Here is a 16697-nt window from a genome sequence, read left to right as displayed (position 1 = left end):
GGGCATCAGTTAATTACATTTCACAATGTTCTTGCAAGTGGTGTGCTTCTCATTAATGGCAAGCAGCAGAGGGACAGTAAAATGAGACGTACTTTTGAGTCCAGATGGGTATGTCCATAAAACAGAGTTGGAAACCACTGATCTCATTCTGCACAAATGATCTCCAGAAGGAAAGAGGCAGTGAAGGCCTTCTGTATATACTGGAGCTCTTTGTCTTGACAGTGACCAACTCAGGTAGCCTTGAAAATGTGGTGATACAAGATTTGGACACTAGTTGCACAAGCTGGCCAGTAATGTTGCTGTCTACTGTTGTGATACTATATTGAAGCATATATGGTTGCACCTTGGCTCCAGTCAGTGCCCAGGTTTGCAAGAGAGTTCAGCTAGCAAGGTATGCCCATGTGCATCCCAGCCACGTTTCTGATTGCTGCGTTGATGCATGCATCATCTGGACTGGGAGCTTCAGCATTCTGACTTGCATTTTAAAAGCAATAAAACTGACAACCGCCTTAAAATTCAGTCCTCTTCATCAAAATGCATCCAGCTCAAACACTTCTGCTGCAGTAAAAATGCATTAACCTCAAGAGCACAAATGAAAGCATTATAAAGCTACACGGCAGCCTTGAAGCTAAGCTTACCGAGTAAAACAGAAAGCTGTAATAAAAATCTGCTGAAAGGCCTACTTTACTTATAAGCATTTAAATAAAAACAAAACCCCAGCAGATTAGGATAGAATCAAAATACAGATACCGGCCATAATAAGCTCACGATACAAAAATAGCTTTCACAGCGTGGCTGTTCTTAGTCTTAAAGAAGATGGAAAATAATTCAAAAGACACATTATACCGTTCTCTCCTGCAGCAGAATGTTATGGTTTATAAACATTTATAGAGCCGTGTGGCTTTCAGTACATCTGGAAAAATTTGCAGGAACTCATGGCTTCAGGCATATCAGTGTCCCTCTTTGTGCCGTGAGGTAACTGTACGGGGCACGGCGCAGGATCTACCGATACTGCAGTCACCAGCCACACCAACTGACTTCACTTACCAGCAAATCAAAAGGAAACAAAGAAATGTTACAGGCGGCAGTTCCTAATTGCAGTGGAAATAAATGGTGGCTCCAACCTGTATATTATTTAGCAGAAACCTCAGTGAGTAAGTAGATGGTACTAACAAAGGGCTCTGGTTCTGATCCAGCAAAGCACTTAAACACAGGCCCCAGCCAATGAAACCAGTTATGTGCTTAAACTTAAGAACTCCAGCACAATACAAATATACAGCTGCACTATAATTATCACTGGGAAAACGTCAGAAGATGTTTCCATTGAATGAAACCTTACATTATTCTCAGAACCCTCCTGGACTTGCAATCAGATACAAAAACTTGAAAGAATTCTCCCAGAGAAATTCACCCCCACACACTTTCACTCAGGTCAGAAGTGCTATTGCTATTGTTGCTTTAAGCTGGGCTGCCTGACAACTTTCTGTCAAGCCTCTTTTTCAGTAGAAAATTTGAATTTTGATTAAACACAGAAATTTCACGACCATTATTTGCCTTTTGGCAAAAGTACATGCTTACGTTGATGTCCCCTTTCTCCCAACTATACTGTTTCAGTTTGGAAACCACCCGAGTAACCTCAGTTTCTCAAATCCTATTCTCCTTCATGGGACTAGATCACTGGCTGCATCACGTGTTCACTTTCACGGGGATCTGATGAACCTCTTGTATTAAATACTGCTCCCTGTGAGTTCTCTTTATTAAGCATTGCCCCTATTTAAAATGAAAACAATGTACCTAATGCTGAAAGAAATTGCTAGTAGAAAATGTACTACTTTATACAAGAGGTACGTTGATATATTTTATAGCTGCATGGTCTCAAGTATTGCATGAAATTTCAGCAAGGCTACTAAAAGACAAATCTGGAATTTGAATGTGTTTTAATTTAAGAACTGAGATACCTCAGAGCTTGTTACCAACCACTTGCCTAAGCACTTCTCTATCTGATGGGTTGTTCTGTTTCTGAAAGGTCTGCTGTTATTAGGTTCCTTCACCTGGGAGGAACTGAGTTTTCCAGCTGCAAGTGAAATACAAGCAGCAAGTTCTAGGTTTTCAAAATGTTTATTCTTGTGGTCTATTGATGTAGTAGGGACAGTTAATACCAAGTTAATGGATATTTTATGGCCAAGTTTTTATTGTAACTTTAGCAGTCTTGCAATGTTTTCAAACAATCCTCTTCTGTGTGCTTCAAATACGAAACTTGCCAAAATGTACAAGTTATGAAGAAGTATGCTTGGAGAGAAAACAGGAGTGACTGAAAGGCTTTGAATGACTGAAAGAGGATCGAAAATACAAGGTTTGTATAAGTTCGCCAATGCACATATATATACAGTCCATTCATCATAATACTGCTCGCACTCAAATTATATTTGTATGTTTTCTTTTTGGTCATTGTCTAAACTACAACCACTCAAACTCCAGATCAGTACCTTAGAACAGCTACCTATAATCTAGCATCTTTGCAGAATTTTGGTTTAAAAGTGCAGTGATAAAAACATCTATTACGTGCCTGACGACTGACATTTTCCATTCTCAGTGCATATTCAGAATCACAAGAAGCTATCAACAAGCTCAGGGAAGTCCGTCTATTTCTAAGGATTTATAATTCTTCTTTTTATTTTTTTATTTTTATTTTTTAATTTTTTTTTCTCAGTTAAAACAACCACTACTCAACAATCTTTAAAGATGTCTTCCTGGTTTTATCCTTTACCTCTTTGAAATCTTCTCATCTTGTCACATTAATTGGAATAGTTGTTACTTCCAGCAGAAAGTTACAGTAAAACCAAAATAGTTTTACTTTGGGGCAACTCAGATGTATTTGGTTTCAGAAGTCACCTTTTTCCCTGCTGATTCTTTGGCAGTTCTCTGGGTTGTTTTATTACCAACACGTACATGTCACCTGGGAATTCAATATAGTCTCTGTTGTGCTTAGTTTTGTGCATACATTTATTGGACAGTGAAGAGATTCATCTGATGTCTGGGGTGTTTGCGGACAGCAGAACTAGGGCTCAGTGGGAAGCTAGCTAAAACATCAGGGGCATGCTCTTTAGTAGCACTGCTATTTACAAAAGCAGAAGTTCTCACCAGACAAAGTCAAGCACCCCCATGCACATGCACCCACTGCAACAGGCACTGCCTGTGCAGTACTCACCAGCTTCCCGATTTGCACTGTGACTTGTTGGCTTTGGAGGTGGGAGAGGAGGCTGCTTAGCAGGAGCCTTTCCCTTTTTTTTAGCATGAGATGCTTCATTACTCTTATGGCTGGTGGTGGTGGAAGCAGCAATAGCATTTTTTGGTGGTAGCGGAGCTTTTTTAGATTTAGGCTTAGACTTGGGTAGTGGTGGAGCATGGGATGCCGGTATTTCTGGGCAGTGATCAGTAGTGCTCTCTATGGATAAGAAAGTGAATAGAAGCCAACTGACACAAACATACGCCACATACATTTAATAGCAAGCTTGACAATGACTACTTTTTGTTGCTTGAGCTCTTGGGAATCAGCAGAGACTTCTTCATCTTCTGAAGTATTACTTTAGAAAAAAAAATTGCCATCTGTCTCCACTCAAGTCCTTCTCATTGAAGACTTCTGTCTGGCACTTCTCCCATTCTCACCTATTCTAGATCTCCAAGAACCCTCCTTAACTCCCAACATCCCCAACTAGACTGCTGGCTGCAAACGAAGCACGGGAAATGCCATTTACTCCTCTCACAAATTCCCTTAGATTCTTTCCAGTCCTCTTGAGATCAACAGGCTATAAAACTCAGATTCATGTGAATCTGAATGTGAACAGGGCCATTCCCTCAGCCACAGGTTCAAATATGGCTATACAGCTGAAATTTTCCCCTGCAGGAACCCATTCTCCTAAGCTGCAGCGTGCTTGCTCAGAGAAACAGCAACTTTATTTTGGGTATCTTCCCCAGGGTATTTCTACTCTTCAGGAAGAGATGAAGCTAAATTAAAATAGGATGTCATTTGCCATGGGAACGCTCTTCTCTCCTGCGTGTTCTCCAAGTACTGTCACAAGGCTGCAGTTTTAAGAATTGTCAGTTACTTAGCCCATGGAAATCCTGACTTTATCGACATTGTGTAGTCCAGTAGGAATGGCTCTGCAGAGTGAAAACAGGTAACACTGAGGACACTACGTCCATACTGTGCGCACATCATGAGGTTTTACTTTGGACTAGCTTCAGCCTAGTTCTGTAGACCACATGCCCAGATGTGGTGGGAGCACCACCAGTTCCTGAATGCAACTTTGGTTTTAGTTTCATTCAAAGGGAACCTGGTTTGTGTGCTCTGCAAACCAAAGAATGGTAAGCAGGGATGAGCTGGAAATTCACTTTAAAACTGCACTCCTAGCACTAATGTAGATGAGCCATTCAGAGTCAGCACAAAATTTTGCAATATAATCTCTACAGTTGTTAGACTGTAGCTGGTAGTCAGAGGGGAATCTTTATTTATTCCATCACACCAACTCTGTGCCCATTTGGGCTGAAGATAGCCTTTCCAAGCCTTTTGGAAAAAGGATTTTATAAAACCAAGATCATACCATCAAAATCATATAGGCTTTACTTGCATGTTAGTATAATTTACAATGGTCAGGGAACAAAGAAGCCAAGCACATATCAAAAGTACTTCTAACAATCTCTTTTTTGTTTTAATGACTCGAGAGGAAACCAATTCACTTCTTGAAGTATGTTCCTACAAAAGCCTTACTCTTACACACATTAAGTGGCCATTCCTGGATCTTCTGCCCATTCTCCACCCTCTTTCTTCCTCTGTGAAAGATTCCCAAGAGATAAGCAGCATCTTTTCATTTTAAGATTAGTAAATGAAAAACAAAAATTGTGTTGGACAATGATGACATTCTTTATCTGAGAAACAAAGCCTTTTCAAACTCTAGTTTAAGGCTTGTTAACATGAACCTAATGCATCACCTGCAGATATTAAGAGAAACATGCACACGTGTCTCTTTAACAACCAAAGGAATTAAGACTAACAGTCCAGTGTCTTCCTCCTTTATTTCCAGCCCATATAATCACATGATAGACTAATATCTTTTTGCTAATGTTGTACAAGAACCATTGTTTTAAAGCTAGCAAGCAGATTCTTTGGAGCACAGATCCTTGTATGACCTCTTTGTTTTCCTACCTCTTTCTTCTGGACCAGAGAAAGACTTTGGAAGAAGAAAAAAACATGTTTGTTACATTTTGCTTTCCTCTTTTATAGCAAACAGCATCTCCTTGCGAAAGTCTACTTAACTTCATTCAAAGCTGAAAAACTGATTTAATTCTGAAAAAGCAGGACATTTTAAAACTTTAGTTCCATTATACAAACATAGCAAGATAAGATAAAATTTTGAAGGGCATGATGATCAGAAATAATTTTAAGTGTAAACCATTCCTTGATATACCTTTTTCTTATGGGTCCAGCATGTTAAAACTTTATTTACTAACAAGAAACAACTGCAAATTTGTGTATTTATACATTGCCACTGTGTTCTGCTTCTAGTCATATTAATACAAAAAATCTTTAGAAGAGAATAATAACCTGTTAAAAAGAAATACTCCACCATATTCTAAGGAAATGCAGTGCAATTATTTAGAATCTTGGTCAATTAACATTCAACTATATAAGTGATTAAATAATGTGTCACAGAATTTATCTTATGTATTAGCAAAAAAAGTACAAAATACAAGGCTAAATCTTTACTTAGTTGCAAGTAAGAATATCTTAATGACACCCAACCAATAATTTTCAGTTCTGTAGAAAAATAACTAAAAGCTATAAATGAAAAACAAAATTAGAACAGTTCATTCAAAACAAAGTCCCTGCTTGCAGACTTCAGTTGTGATTAAAACTGGCAATTTATATAATATTGATTTTAACTGAAATACCTCACCATCCCTGGGATATCATCTCTTTATCTAGGACAGTTCTTTCCATACTGTTATGTACATCATACCAAAGTCTGGCAGACTCTTTTTGCACAGCAGAACCCTATTTGCTCAGATAGTTACAGCTCCCTTGGAATCTTGACTGCACCGTAGATGCCCTTTTCTTGGCCTTGACCAGTGAGTCGTCTCGTATCCACGAGGAAAGCCATGGTGAAGACAATTGCTCTTCCCATTGCTTTTACCATGTCATATTATCATATTATCTTTGTCTTTACTAACTTTGTTAGCTTCACTTTTTATCTCATCAGATACAAGCCCAATGGCCCTCAACGTCAGTCCAATCCTGCCCAAACTGTTGTTTCTCACTTACTCTTGAGACACTGATTCCCAGTTCCCACCTGACTAGGCCATTACGCTAGCTTTTGCTGCCAACAAGCCGCATGTTGAAGCAGACAGTATTTCATTGATTTTCGTTTGCTGCCCTCAGGTTTGGAAGGCTCTCCTTGTCAACATTCACAAATATACCTATCAACTGTCGTCTCCTACATTACACTCTATTATGATGCCAAAGCTGACAATTTTTAAGCTGCTGGCATTGTGTTTGTTATCCTGGTGCAGTCTCCTCTTGTTTTTCAGTGTCTAACCACAGTGTCCTCTCTTTTGCTGCAGGTCCACTGGGACATTTCTGTGTTTTTCTGTACTTATGTAAGACACCATAAAATAAATTCCTGGTCTGTGTGTGAGTAATGCAGTAACACAAACAGCTAATAATGAAACACTGGAACGCTCTTGAACAGCAACAGGAATTGTCTGATGTCTGTAAATGGTTCAAGATAAAATTATGTTGTAATTGTACATCCCTAGCATGACTCTACTTGAATATGGGTCCTTGGTCTTCAAGACTGTTCTTTCTCATCTCGGTTGAGACTGCCAAATCAAGGAGCTAGCTGAATCAGCTCAGTTCATCTATTTGTTCAAGCCCATCCCCAAGGTATCTCAGTACCAGCTGCGATGTATTTTTATTGCTGTTTCTTTTCTTAGTTTACAGATCTGTTCATCACTAACTGGACTTTTAACAAAAGGTCTCCAAATGACCATCAGATAGGAATATCTTTTATTCACTTCTGCCTTAATCAAGACATCTGCTGTAAAAGCAATCTCCCCATAAATTATTTTTAATAGGAAAGCAAAAAAAATGTTAACGTCTCATTAAGCATTTGGATCAATAATATGTTTATGCTTGGAACAAATTTTCCAAAGGCCAGATTTTCAAGAAAGCTCACTTTGAGATCAGATTTTCTTGTTCCCAGAAACTGTGATTGAGGCCAGGCTTTTCAGAATGCTGTTTTCTCATATAAACACCTAAATGATGGCCAGGATTACAAAATACTCAGTGTACAGCAGCTCTTGTATAAACCCTTCAAGTCTTAAAGATTTTCAGAGATTACAACATGCAGTATTCACTTATTCACTGGAAAATCAAATGACTTATATTGGAAGCTAAATGTGGCACCGTTTGTAAACTGTGGACCAAATGGTGGTTCTGAAGAACTGTGTCAATCCTTGACATAGTATTGGAAACCACACATAACCAGGCTGTATAATACATGTATGTTTTCTTTACTTCTGTGAATTTCTAAGGAATTGAAGGTCCAAGCTTTTTTACCCCAGGATTTTGTCATACAGTACTGATGCTTTTGTTTTTCCAGATAGAGCAGTGATACGAAGATAGCTCACAAAGGACCAATACTGCTGCAATGCAAGCATGTAATCTGTATCAACTGCAAAGCACCCTTCTCCTGGAAGATGAGCATAACTCAGTGGAGTAACACTACATAAAATCGAAGTTGGAAATAACATATGATTTGTTGCCTTTTGCAGAATAAATCCCTGTAAAGAGAAACTCAGTAAGTTTTGAGAATCGAGAGTTTCCTTTCCAGTCTACGCAAAGACCTGTGTTGTGATTAATCAAAACCCAGGAAGCTGTCGTTCAGAAACATGGGACGACAGACAACACAAGGTGTCTTTTGTCTCATTTTTGGACTCACTGACTGTGCTGACGCAGGCGGTCAACTCATTCAGATGCTTTCAAAAACTTCAGATTTAACCGGCTCCATTTTTTGTTCCTGCTATTGCTACTAAAATTCTGTTTCAGAAAACACCCATTTTAATTGTTAGAAAGCTTCCCTTAATTTCCACTCGAAACGTATTTAAAGCCACTGTTTATTCCTTTCTACTTGTGCCAGCATTGTCCTTCAGCCATGCTCTCTCCTGGCTGTATACCAACTTGTCACATTCATTGAATGCACTCAGACTAAGGCTCTGTTTTGCTAGGTTGAACAAGAACAGCTGTCTCATGACGCTCCTAGCAGCCCTATCTGCATTAATTCCAGTTTTGAATGCATCCTTCCTGAAGACAGATGAGCAGATCTGTACATCTGCAGACTTCCAGATCTTGCCTACTGTACAATGTCAACAGCACCCTGTGCAAGAGGCCTTGTAACAGAGACAATGTAGAAATCAGAAGGAGAAGGGAGAAAGGGCCAGGTGTAACATCTGACCTAAAGTAACCATGTTCAAATATTTCACATTGGTTCCAAGATAAAAAAGGAAACACAAAAAAACAACAACCCAAATCCACTGACTATCATTTTACACTGCTAACTGCCCAACTGCGGTGTAAAAAGTAAGCTATTAAATCAAGACAGAATATCTAAAACATCTTCACTTTTAGCTGCATATTTTAATCTTTTCTTATTCTACAGAGACTTGGAAAGTGAACAGGCATGCTAGTTTCTACATTCCCTTATACTTTTTGTATAGATATTTTCAAACAATTCAATGGTTAGTCTTCTAAAATCCTGTCTACAATCCTATTCCTGGAGCCAAGTTAGGATATCTTTTCTATAAATGAAAAAAAATAATAAAAATGGCAGCTTTACAAATTAGGAGCTTTTCTCTGCCATTCAACGTATGTGGGTGAAAGCCTGCACCTCTCACATCAGCCTACTGGCATGAGATAGCCTGGCTGACTTAGCAAACAGTCTCTGCCCAAACAGAGCTTTATCTAGAGTAGCTTTCCTTTAAGAAGACTTGGATTCAGCCTCATTTACATACTTCAGGTGATGAATAGAAAATATACTATTCTTAGAAGAACTGTTTCTAGCCAGCAAATAACTCAGATGGACTGAGACCTACAAGAAGATTCTTTTGAGCCAGGCAAAAAAAACCCACAAAAACCAAACCAAAACAACAAGAAAAAAAAACAACACAACTTTTATGTATTGTGCTCATAGACGATTCGATGATATACAGAGCTCAGGGCTGTAGGAAGCCAACAAGACACAGAAGAGGGAGAAAAGTCTGCTTTGTCTCTCACAGTGAGTGGTTTGAAGCCTGTTGAGAGGCTCCTGTATAAGACCCTAGAAAATGACATATAGCAAAGACCTCTGAGAAAAAGAACCTAGAAAATTTTAGTTTGAAGAACATTCCCTTGTACGCAAACTAGAGTGCTGGTCAGCAAGCATGCATACTCATAAGACCAGAGCTTGTGATTCCCTTTTTCCTTTTCTGTTTATCCATCAGAAAAACAAAAGATTAAATTTAAAGGCAGAGTTAAGAGACAGCTGATAAAGTGTAAGGGAAAGAACCTCTGAACCCAACATACTATGACCTGAATGTTTGCTAGCTCTCAAGATGAGTTATCTGGTGGGGGAAAAGCATTATACACATGGATCCTATGAATTCATTTGAAAACAGGACAACAAATTGTTTCCTTCACTGAAACACATGAGAGAAGGTCCTAAGAGGATCTCAGGTCTGCTATAAATGGTATAGGAACATTTCAGAAGCTTATGCTTCATGTCTCCCACAACACCCACAGCACCCACAAAGGCGCTCTGGCTTCCTGCAGTGCAGTTATTTATCAGAGTTCTATCACACATACCTGACTGATGGTATGCAAAATGAAACTTCTTCTTACTTTTTTCCAGGCCATATCTTACTAATGGTTACTGAACCTTTCACTTCTTCAACTCCGAGGTAACAATGAGATGTGAAATTATCTACCAGAATCTTGAAAATATATTTAGCTCCCCATGATAAAAAAAAATTACAAACAGAACTCAGATACAAACTCAGTGTTCTCTGATATGTCTGAATGCCAGAGACATCCTGGGAGGATAAGAAGGAGAAAAGGAGCTCTGACACAGTACCAGGAGTTTTAAAATGTGCAGCAAGTATGCTGTATCATCATGCTATGTCCCTGTACCTACAACAGCTACAATTTTGACATCTATTCTACTGATGTTGCTTTTGCTCTTCTCCACCACTGTTGCAGAGGACAGGAGGCAGAAAGCCTCTTTGGATCCCATATGCGATGCCCATACCCCACTGTGAACCGGGAGCACTGGAGTCTGCAGGGGCTGCAGAGGTGCCAGAGGTCTGGAGCCCTGGCATGACAGCATGGTCCAGACTGCTGGCCAGACAACCAGCAGGTACTTTGGCACGCTGCCTGTCCACTTGCTGCTCTGCATCCCTTCCAGGGTGCTCACAGAGAAAGGCTACAGTTTAACTTTTGTGTTTTCTGCAAAAGACAAATGATACTAGAGACTTTTAGTGAGAACAGGAAAAAAAATAGTAATTCAGAATTCAAGCCAGTGCATGTATAATATGAATAAATGATCTAGAAAAAAAGATCCAGAGTCTGGTTTCTCCTCTGCAAAGTTTTATCACTCAATCACCTGTTTTTGTAAAACTGTCACCAGCTTCTTATTATCCTGCCATAAAGGAGAAATTTCCTTTTAAACATCCCACTCGGGTGACTGACATATCATTACTGCAAACAGTAATAGTTACACTATGAAATTTCCAAAGGGATTTTTTTCCCCAAATATGAAAGGCACCTGCAAGCTGACAAGCAGCAGAAGGGTGCAAGGTTTGTATAGTTGTCTGGCAGCACAGGGATCAGCTTTCAGGCTTTTTCTTTATACCCTTCTGCTTAATTTGTTTCCGTGCTGTGTGGCTGAGCCTATCATTTGCCCTGTTGACACTGCATTTCCGTGGCTCATGCTGAAACAGCTTTTTTTCTGTAACTTAACTTAACCCCTAACATATTCCCCATTCTTTTACGCATTGCTGCCAACTCTCATCACTTGATCACCATGCATGTCACCCTTTTTAAACTTCCAGTGTCAGCAGCTATCATATTTATGTTGGAAGTTCATTTTCAAGACCCACTTGAACTAGAGACCAACTAAAAACCACCACAATTTCATAGAAGAGTTTTAAAATAACCTCATAGCTTTCAGGGGCTGAGATGCATTTTTAGGAACGTTTTCCTTTGGCAGGAGTTTGAACTGCAGCATAGCGAGCTACTAAACAGCAGGAATTAATCCTGTCTTCAGGTCTTATAAACATGCAAAGTGTATATAACTTCCTTTAAGATTTACGAACAAGAAGAGTTCATGACTCTAAAAAGCCTAACATCAGCCTCTATAAAGATGAACTAGAATCCATTTTTTGTGGCAGTCTGGTTAGTATTCATTCCACCCATCTCAGTTCTCTGACAGAGGATTGTGATGTGAAATGGGAGCATGTTTTATGGTCTGAGCAGGGTACACCACCCTTGGTATTCCTGCAGTCCTGGTGCAGCTCTGGTTTTGATGCTCTGTAAGATGGCAGATAAATATCAATATATAATCAAATAAATATCAAACCATCAGCAGGTCATTTCTCACTCTGCCAGTGGCTGTAGCTGCAACGCATGCTTATGGCACCTGCTATAAAAAAGCACCAAGGATTAATCTGCTAGGTGAGATTACTCTGTGGTCCTTACTCTTGCATTGAGTTCAACAGACAGGCTCACCTTCTTGCTTAATGTAGTATGAAGGGACTGGAGGGATAGTTATATATTCTTTGGCACCAAGCCTACTCCTGTACAGCAATCATTTCAAATTTCTTTAAGGTTAGCGCAATATATAGGGTGTGCAGAGTGTAATAACGTGTTTGAAATAGATACTGAACTTTCCCCTTTTCATTAGGGTTCTACATTCTGCAGAGTCAGCTAGATGGGATTTCAGAAATGGGATTTTAGAAATGTGTATTTCTAAAAAAAAAAAAAAAAAGCACCTTAGGAAAACTTCCAAAATTTGACAGTTCCAGAAGGCTGTATTTAGGGATGCATAAAATAATAAGTGATCTGATCTAACCCCAAAGTTAACCTGAACCATTTTAAAGGAGTTTTCCATGGCTTTTGCAACTCTTTTTTCTTGACCCAATATACATCTGGTTCTAGTTGGCATCAAAAGATAGATGTATTTAAATGTCATGAAAAAAGCTAATCATGTATTTCTGGCTTGCTGGGAGACAGGAAGTACTAGAAATCTCATAAGAAAGGCAGTTCTGCTTAGATATCCAGCCACTTTTTACATAGTTAAGTGATTTACATAGTTCAGAGAAGAATTCAAATTGTTGTTGAACTGGCCCTCTCAACCTCCAGAGGCTCATTCATCACTAGGTAGAAGTTACTAGAAAACATTGGAAAGACTGCTCAGTCTAACAGCCAGCCATGAAGTTCTTGGTCTTTTGTATCCTTGCTCTTTCCTGTAGAAAAATCCAATAAATGGAATAGCATTTAAGAATGCTTTTTTGGGGGGGATTACGGAAAAGAAGTGGTCCAGTATTCAAGATGCTAGAGAAAGAAGTTTATAAGCAGTCCAAACCCTTGTGATTCCACCTTAGCGTTTACCTTTTCTTTATTCAGTCAAGCTCCTTTACCAAGGTGAATCTGAATAACGGTAACAAAATTAATAAGGACCTTAGGATTTAGTGCATAATAAATATTAGCAGTATTACGTGCGTTTTATTTTTAAAAATCCTAGGGTCATAAAGTACATTTTCCATAAATGACCTAGGTTCATTTTGCAGTAGCAATATATTCCCTTGAATATTTCTGAAGAACTTGGAATACAAGTGTTCAGGATGTAATGAAAACCACTGGGAATGAGCTGCTGAAGTTATTTTCAAAATGACACATGGTTTTTAAGTAGCTTAAACACACTTGAACATTTAAGCCACAAGCCACTTCTGCAATGATATTGCAAGGTGATGCATATGCACTTAGTGTCTTCTTTCACAAAAGGAAAACCAGAAACCAGAGCTTGCCCTCAGCTTCAAGGAAATGCTCACAGGGAATTTAGAAATCAAACATCTCTGCATGTATTTTCATGCGCAGACCATGCTTCTCTTCATTACCTTACTATATCCACAGTAAAAAGCGTGCCTACCAGTGATGAAATACTGATGTTTCACAAGTCTATCTTCTCGGCAGGTTCTGCTGGCATCCTTGTTGCAGAACAGAACTCACAGCATGTTAGTGTTAATGGAAGAACATGTTAATATTTTAAGCAGGTGAAAAACAATTTGTGATAAATGTGTTCATTTACCTTTTTGATCTTCTTTTTTTCCTTCCAATGCAGTAGCTTTCTCTGATAAAGTACCATTATCTCCACTGGCTTTTACTATGTTTTCTTCCTGTATGGTTTCTTCACCAATGGCTATGGTGTGTCCATTTGAAGTTTCAAAATTTACTGTTACATCACCATCTGAAATGAAAATGAAAAAGCCATTGTCTAAATTAACTACTTGCTTAGCACCCATTGACAACACACAACGTCTCTCTGCTTTCAAGTTTCCACGGAAGCAAAGAAGAAAGATTTACTGAAATGTAAAACAGGCTGTAAATACGCTCTGAAAAGTAACTAAAGACCTCTGTAGGCTGCCAGGTCTTTGGGTGGATACCTCTGCTGCAGCAGGCCTACTTTCCAGATCTATCTTCATGACTCCATCTTGGGGTGTAAACTCAATACACATTAGCATCCCATACTCTTCCTCCCCACATCATGGCTTATGCAGCTAAGAAACGTGTGTGTGTAACACAATGTAGCTGCACTATGTTTCCATAGGTCCCAAATCTGGACAGTTATGGGGTAGAGTTGCAGGACTACTATGGTGCATCCCAGTAGGTAAATCAGGCAGGAATTCTCAGAATATGAGTGCCCAGCTAATGAATGTGACTTTATTATTAATAAGTAAATATCCAATCTTAAGAACCAAGGTACGGTCCTCCTGTATCATATCACATACTGTTATTGAATTTTGCAAGTCCAATTCTTTCCCAGCTCTGATGATATTTTACTCACTTACCTGGACTACCCCAGCTATGTTTGCTTTTTTCTCATGAAAAAAAAAATCTTTCTTTTCCTTATTTGTGTCTATATTCCTGAAAAATGCTACGTACTCTTGCTGGCTCACAGCTTTCTCTATTCCCTGATTTCTGTTCTCTATTCCATGCATTTTAAAATCTCTGCTGATTTTCTTCTCTGGTCATTTCTCAGATTTGTTATCTTTATGTTGCCCACACCTCACCTGTAGTTCACATAGATGATTGCCTTCATCCTATAAGGTGCTCTTGCCATCCATTCAAAAATTATGCAACTTTACCTGGCATCTCTTCTGGTTCCTCCTGTTGTTTCTTCATTAATCATGGTTCTTCGTCTCCTCTTCTTCATTGCTGTATGCTGTCAGACTTGGATTTTGGCAGTTCCCTCATTTCAATACAATTATGCAGATTCTCTCTCACCCCCTTAGGCTGCTCAGTGAGTTAAGCTGATGGTTTCATTTTCACCTACACAGTAACTTTAACTTGATGTGTACAAACAATGTGTAAAAACTAAGTTCTGCCTTCCTAACCTTGTCTCATTCACTATAGCTGCTATTTATGCAAGGCTTCCCTCTTACCTGACTGCAACATTCAGTGTCAGCTTTTTCCTTCCAGATGTTCATAAATCCACTCTGACCTTTCTGCCTCCGCTTGTAACACTCCCACTTTATTCACGTTCTGCAAACATCTTGTCTACGCCCTTGACGCTTTCCACCTCCTTCTTCTTCATCCCTTGAGAAACTGTCACTTCTTCACATTTCTTACCTCTTACATTTCAATACTACGTGTCGTTTCTTCATCTAGGTTTCATCTCTGTAGTTATTCCTTCCAACTTGCTTCACTGCCCAACTGCTAACTGTCCTATATCTCTGTTTTTAGAGATTCAACCTATAATCTGTCCTATATCTCTGTTTTTAGAGATTCAATCAAACCAAACATATATTCCTTCAAACTGCTCCTTAAAGATTATCATTTTCATCACACATGAAGCACAATGTGATGAAGGCAGCACAGACTGGACTGATGGCCTTCTTAAGAGGGGAGGAAGGGGTGAAATTTGTTCACCGTTACATCCTTCTCTCACTTTGTTCTGAGCCAATGGGACAATACAGCCTCTGTAAGGGATACAAAGTACCATCCCCTTTTAAGGGTGGAATAGCAGGTCAAGGACACTAATGATCAAGTAACACATTTCATTAAGTGTCCCAACAGTCTAAATGAAATTTGCAACCATCAGTCAATAAAGTCACACAGCTGCCCAGAAAACATGTAGCAAAAAATATACACATTCACAGATGGACAAATAGAGGTATGGAGAGCTTACATTTCTTGTTTTGAGTCAAAGACAGTGGCAGAGACAAGTTAAGAAGCCAGCTATGCTGGTTGTCATAGTCTAGTAATTAGACAAACACTGTAAATACAAGTGATGTCACATGTCAACAAACAAATCCTTTACTTCCAAATATCAATGTGCACAATTCTTCAGCTGAGACAGTAATACAATTTCTAGGTGAAACTGGTTTTGGAAAACATGGAGTTCACAGAATTCTTGGTAAAATGATGAATGCTTCAATTTTAAGCTACTGATAATTATTTCAATCATTTGTATTTTAATTACATTTAGATTTACAGAAGCTCAAGAATATTAGAAAGAATACCACTAGGAGCATTTCAGAAACATAATCAGACCTAGCGCATCGGTATTGACCATAGTTTACTCATGCTTTTCCAAGCACAAACCCTGGTTACCCGTTATTAACCTCAAATTGTTTTGAAACAAGTGGTGTCTTCCTCACAATCTCTTGTTTGTGCCATTTGTGAACATGGTCTGTGTGACAGTGGTGGGATCTGCATGATCCCAGCACTAGTACTTTTTGATATGTGAAATATCTCTGTTTATAGGGAGCATCAAAATTCTTGAGGATATGACCAGAACTCAGATGGTGCATCCTGCCAGGAGCAGTTATAGAACATATATGTCTTGACTCCAACTTTAATTATTCAGCTGGCTCAAATTACCTTTCACACTTTTCAGCTTCTACTTACACCTATTTACACTACACGGAAACAATGCAATAGGGGTTTTACCATCCATTTTTAGCACTTAGGAGCTAATTTCTAGGTAATGTGTTATCACCTTGCTCGGGCATTTCCTTCAGCACTCCCCTTCTTATCAGCTCCTCTCTGCTTTGTCTTGTCGAAATCTTCCTTTCCAACACTAAAGAAAAAGCACAGTTAAGAATAGATTTATTCTCATACTTGTTGATGCTTGTGAAAAATGTAGAAAAAGACTTTTAAGAAACCCTGAGAAATATTGTTTCCTCTGACTCTGCAGGAGAAGTGGCCTGGGTTTTCACGGACACCCTCTGGAAACATTCTTGCTGAACTTCAGCCACGGAAGGTGGGAATCACCTGATCCAATGTCTTCAGCTGAGCTAGACTCCATGAGGCTTCCTTTACAGTTAATAGGAAAAGGTACTTCCAGAGTGAAACTCAACTCATCCTAGCACAGACATTTAATATTTAA

The 16697-nt window shown here is 39.0% G+C and overlaps 1 protein-coding gene across 3 annotated transcripts in view; it reads right to left on the bottom strand.

Annotated features, from left to right (window-relative positions):
• PHACTR2 (phosphatase and actin regulator 2) overlaps window positions 1-16697 on the bottom strand; it is a 134060-nt gene that overhangs the window by 22172 nt on the left and 95191 nt on the right. For 2 of the 3 annotated variants that reach the window (XM_035538779.2, XM_035538780.2), the window contains exons 3-4: window positions 16308-16388; window positions 13395-13553 (exon numbers count right to left, since the gene is read on the bottom strand). In XM_035538779.2, the coding sequence (XP_035394672.1) occupies window positions 13395-13553; window positions 16308-16388 (240 nt within the window). Of the gene's footprint in view, window positions 1-3208; window positions 3446-13394; window positions 13554-16307; window positions 16389-16697 lie in introns of all 3 variants that reach the window. The other variant, XM_035538778.2, reaches the window with a different exon arrangement.

This window comes from Cygnus atratus, chromosome 3 (genome assembly GCF_013377495.2).
Source record: "Cygnus atratus isolate AKBS03 ecotype Queensland, Australia chromosome 3, CAtr_DNAZoo_HiC_assembly, whole genome shotgun sequence".
NCBI classification, from domain to species: domain Eukaryota; kingdom Metazoa; phylum Chordata; class Aves; order Anseriformes; family Anatidae; genus Cygnus; species Cygnus atratus.
Note: the sequence above shows the minus strand (reverse complement) of the source record. Positions and strands in the feature narration are given on the sequence as shown.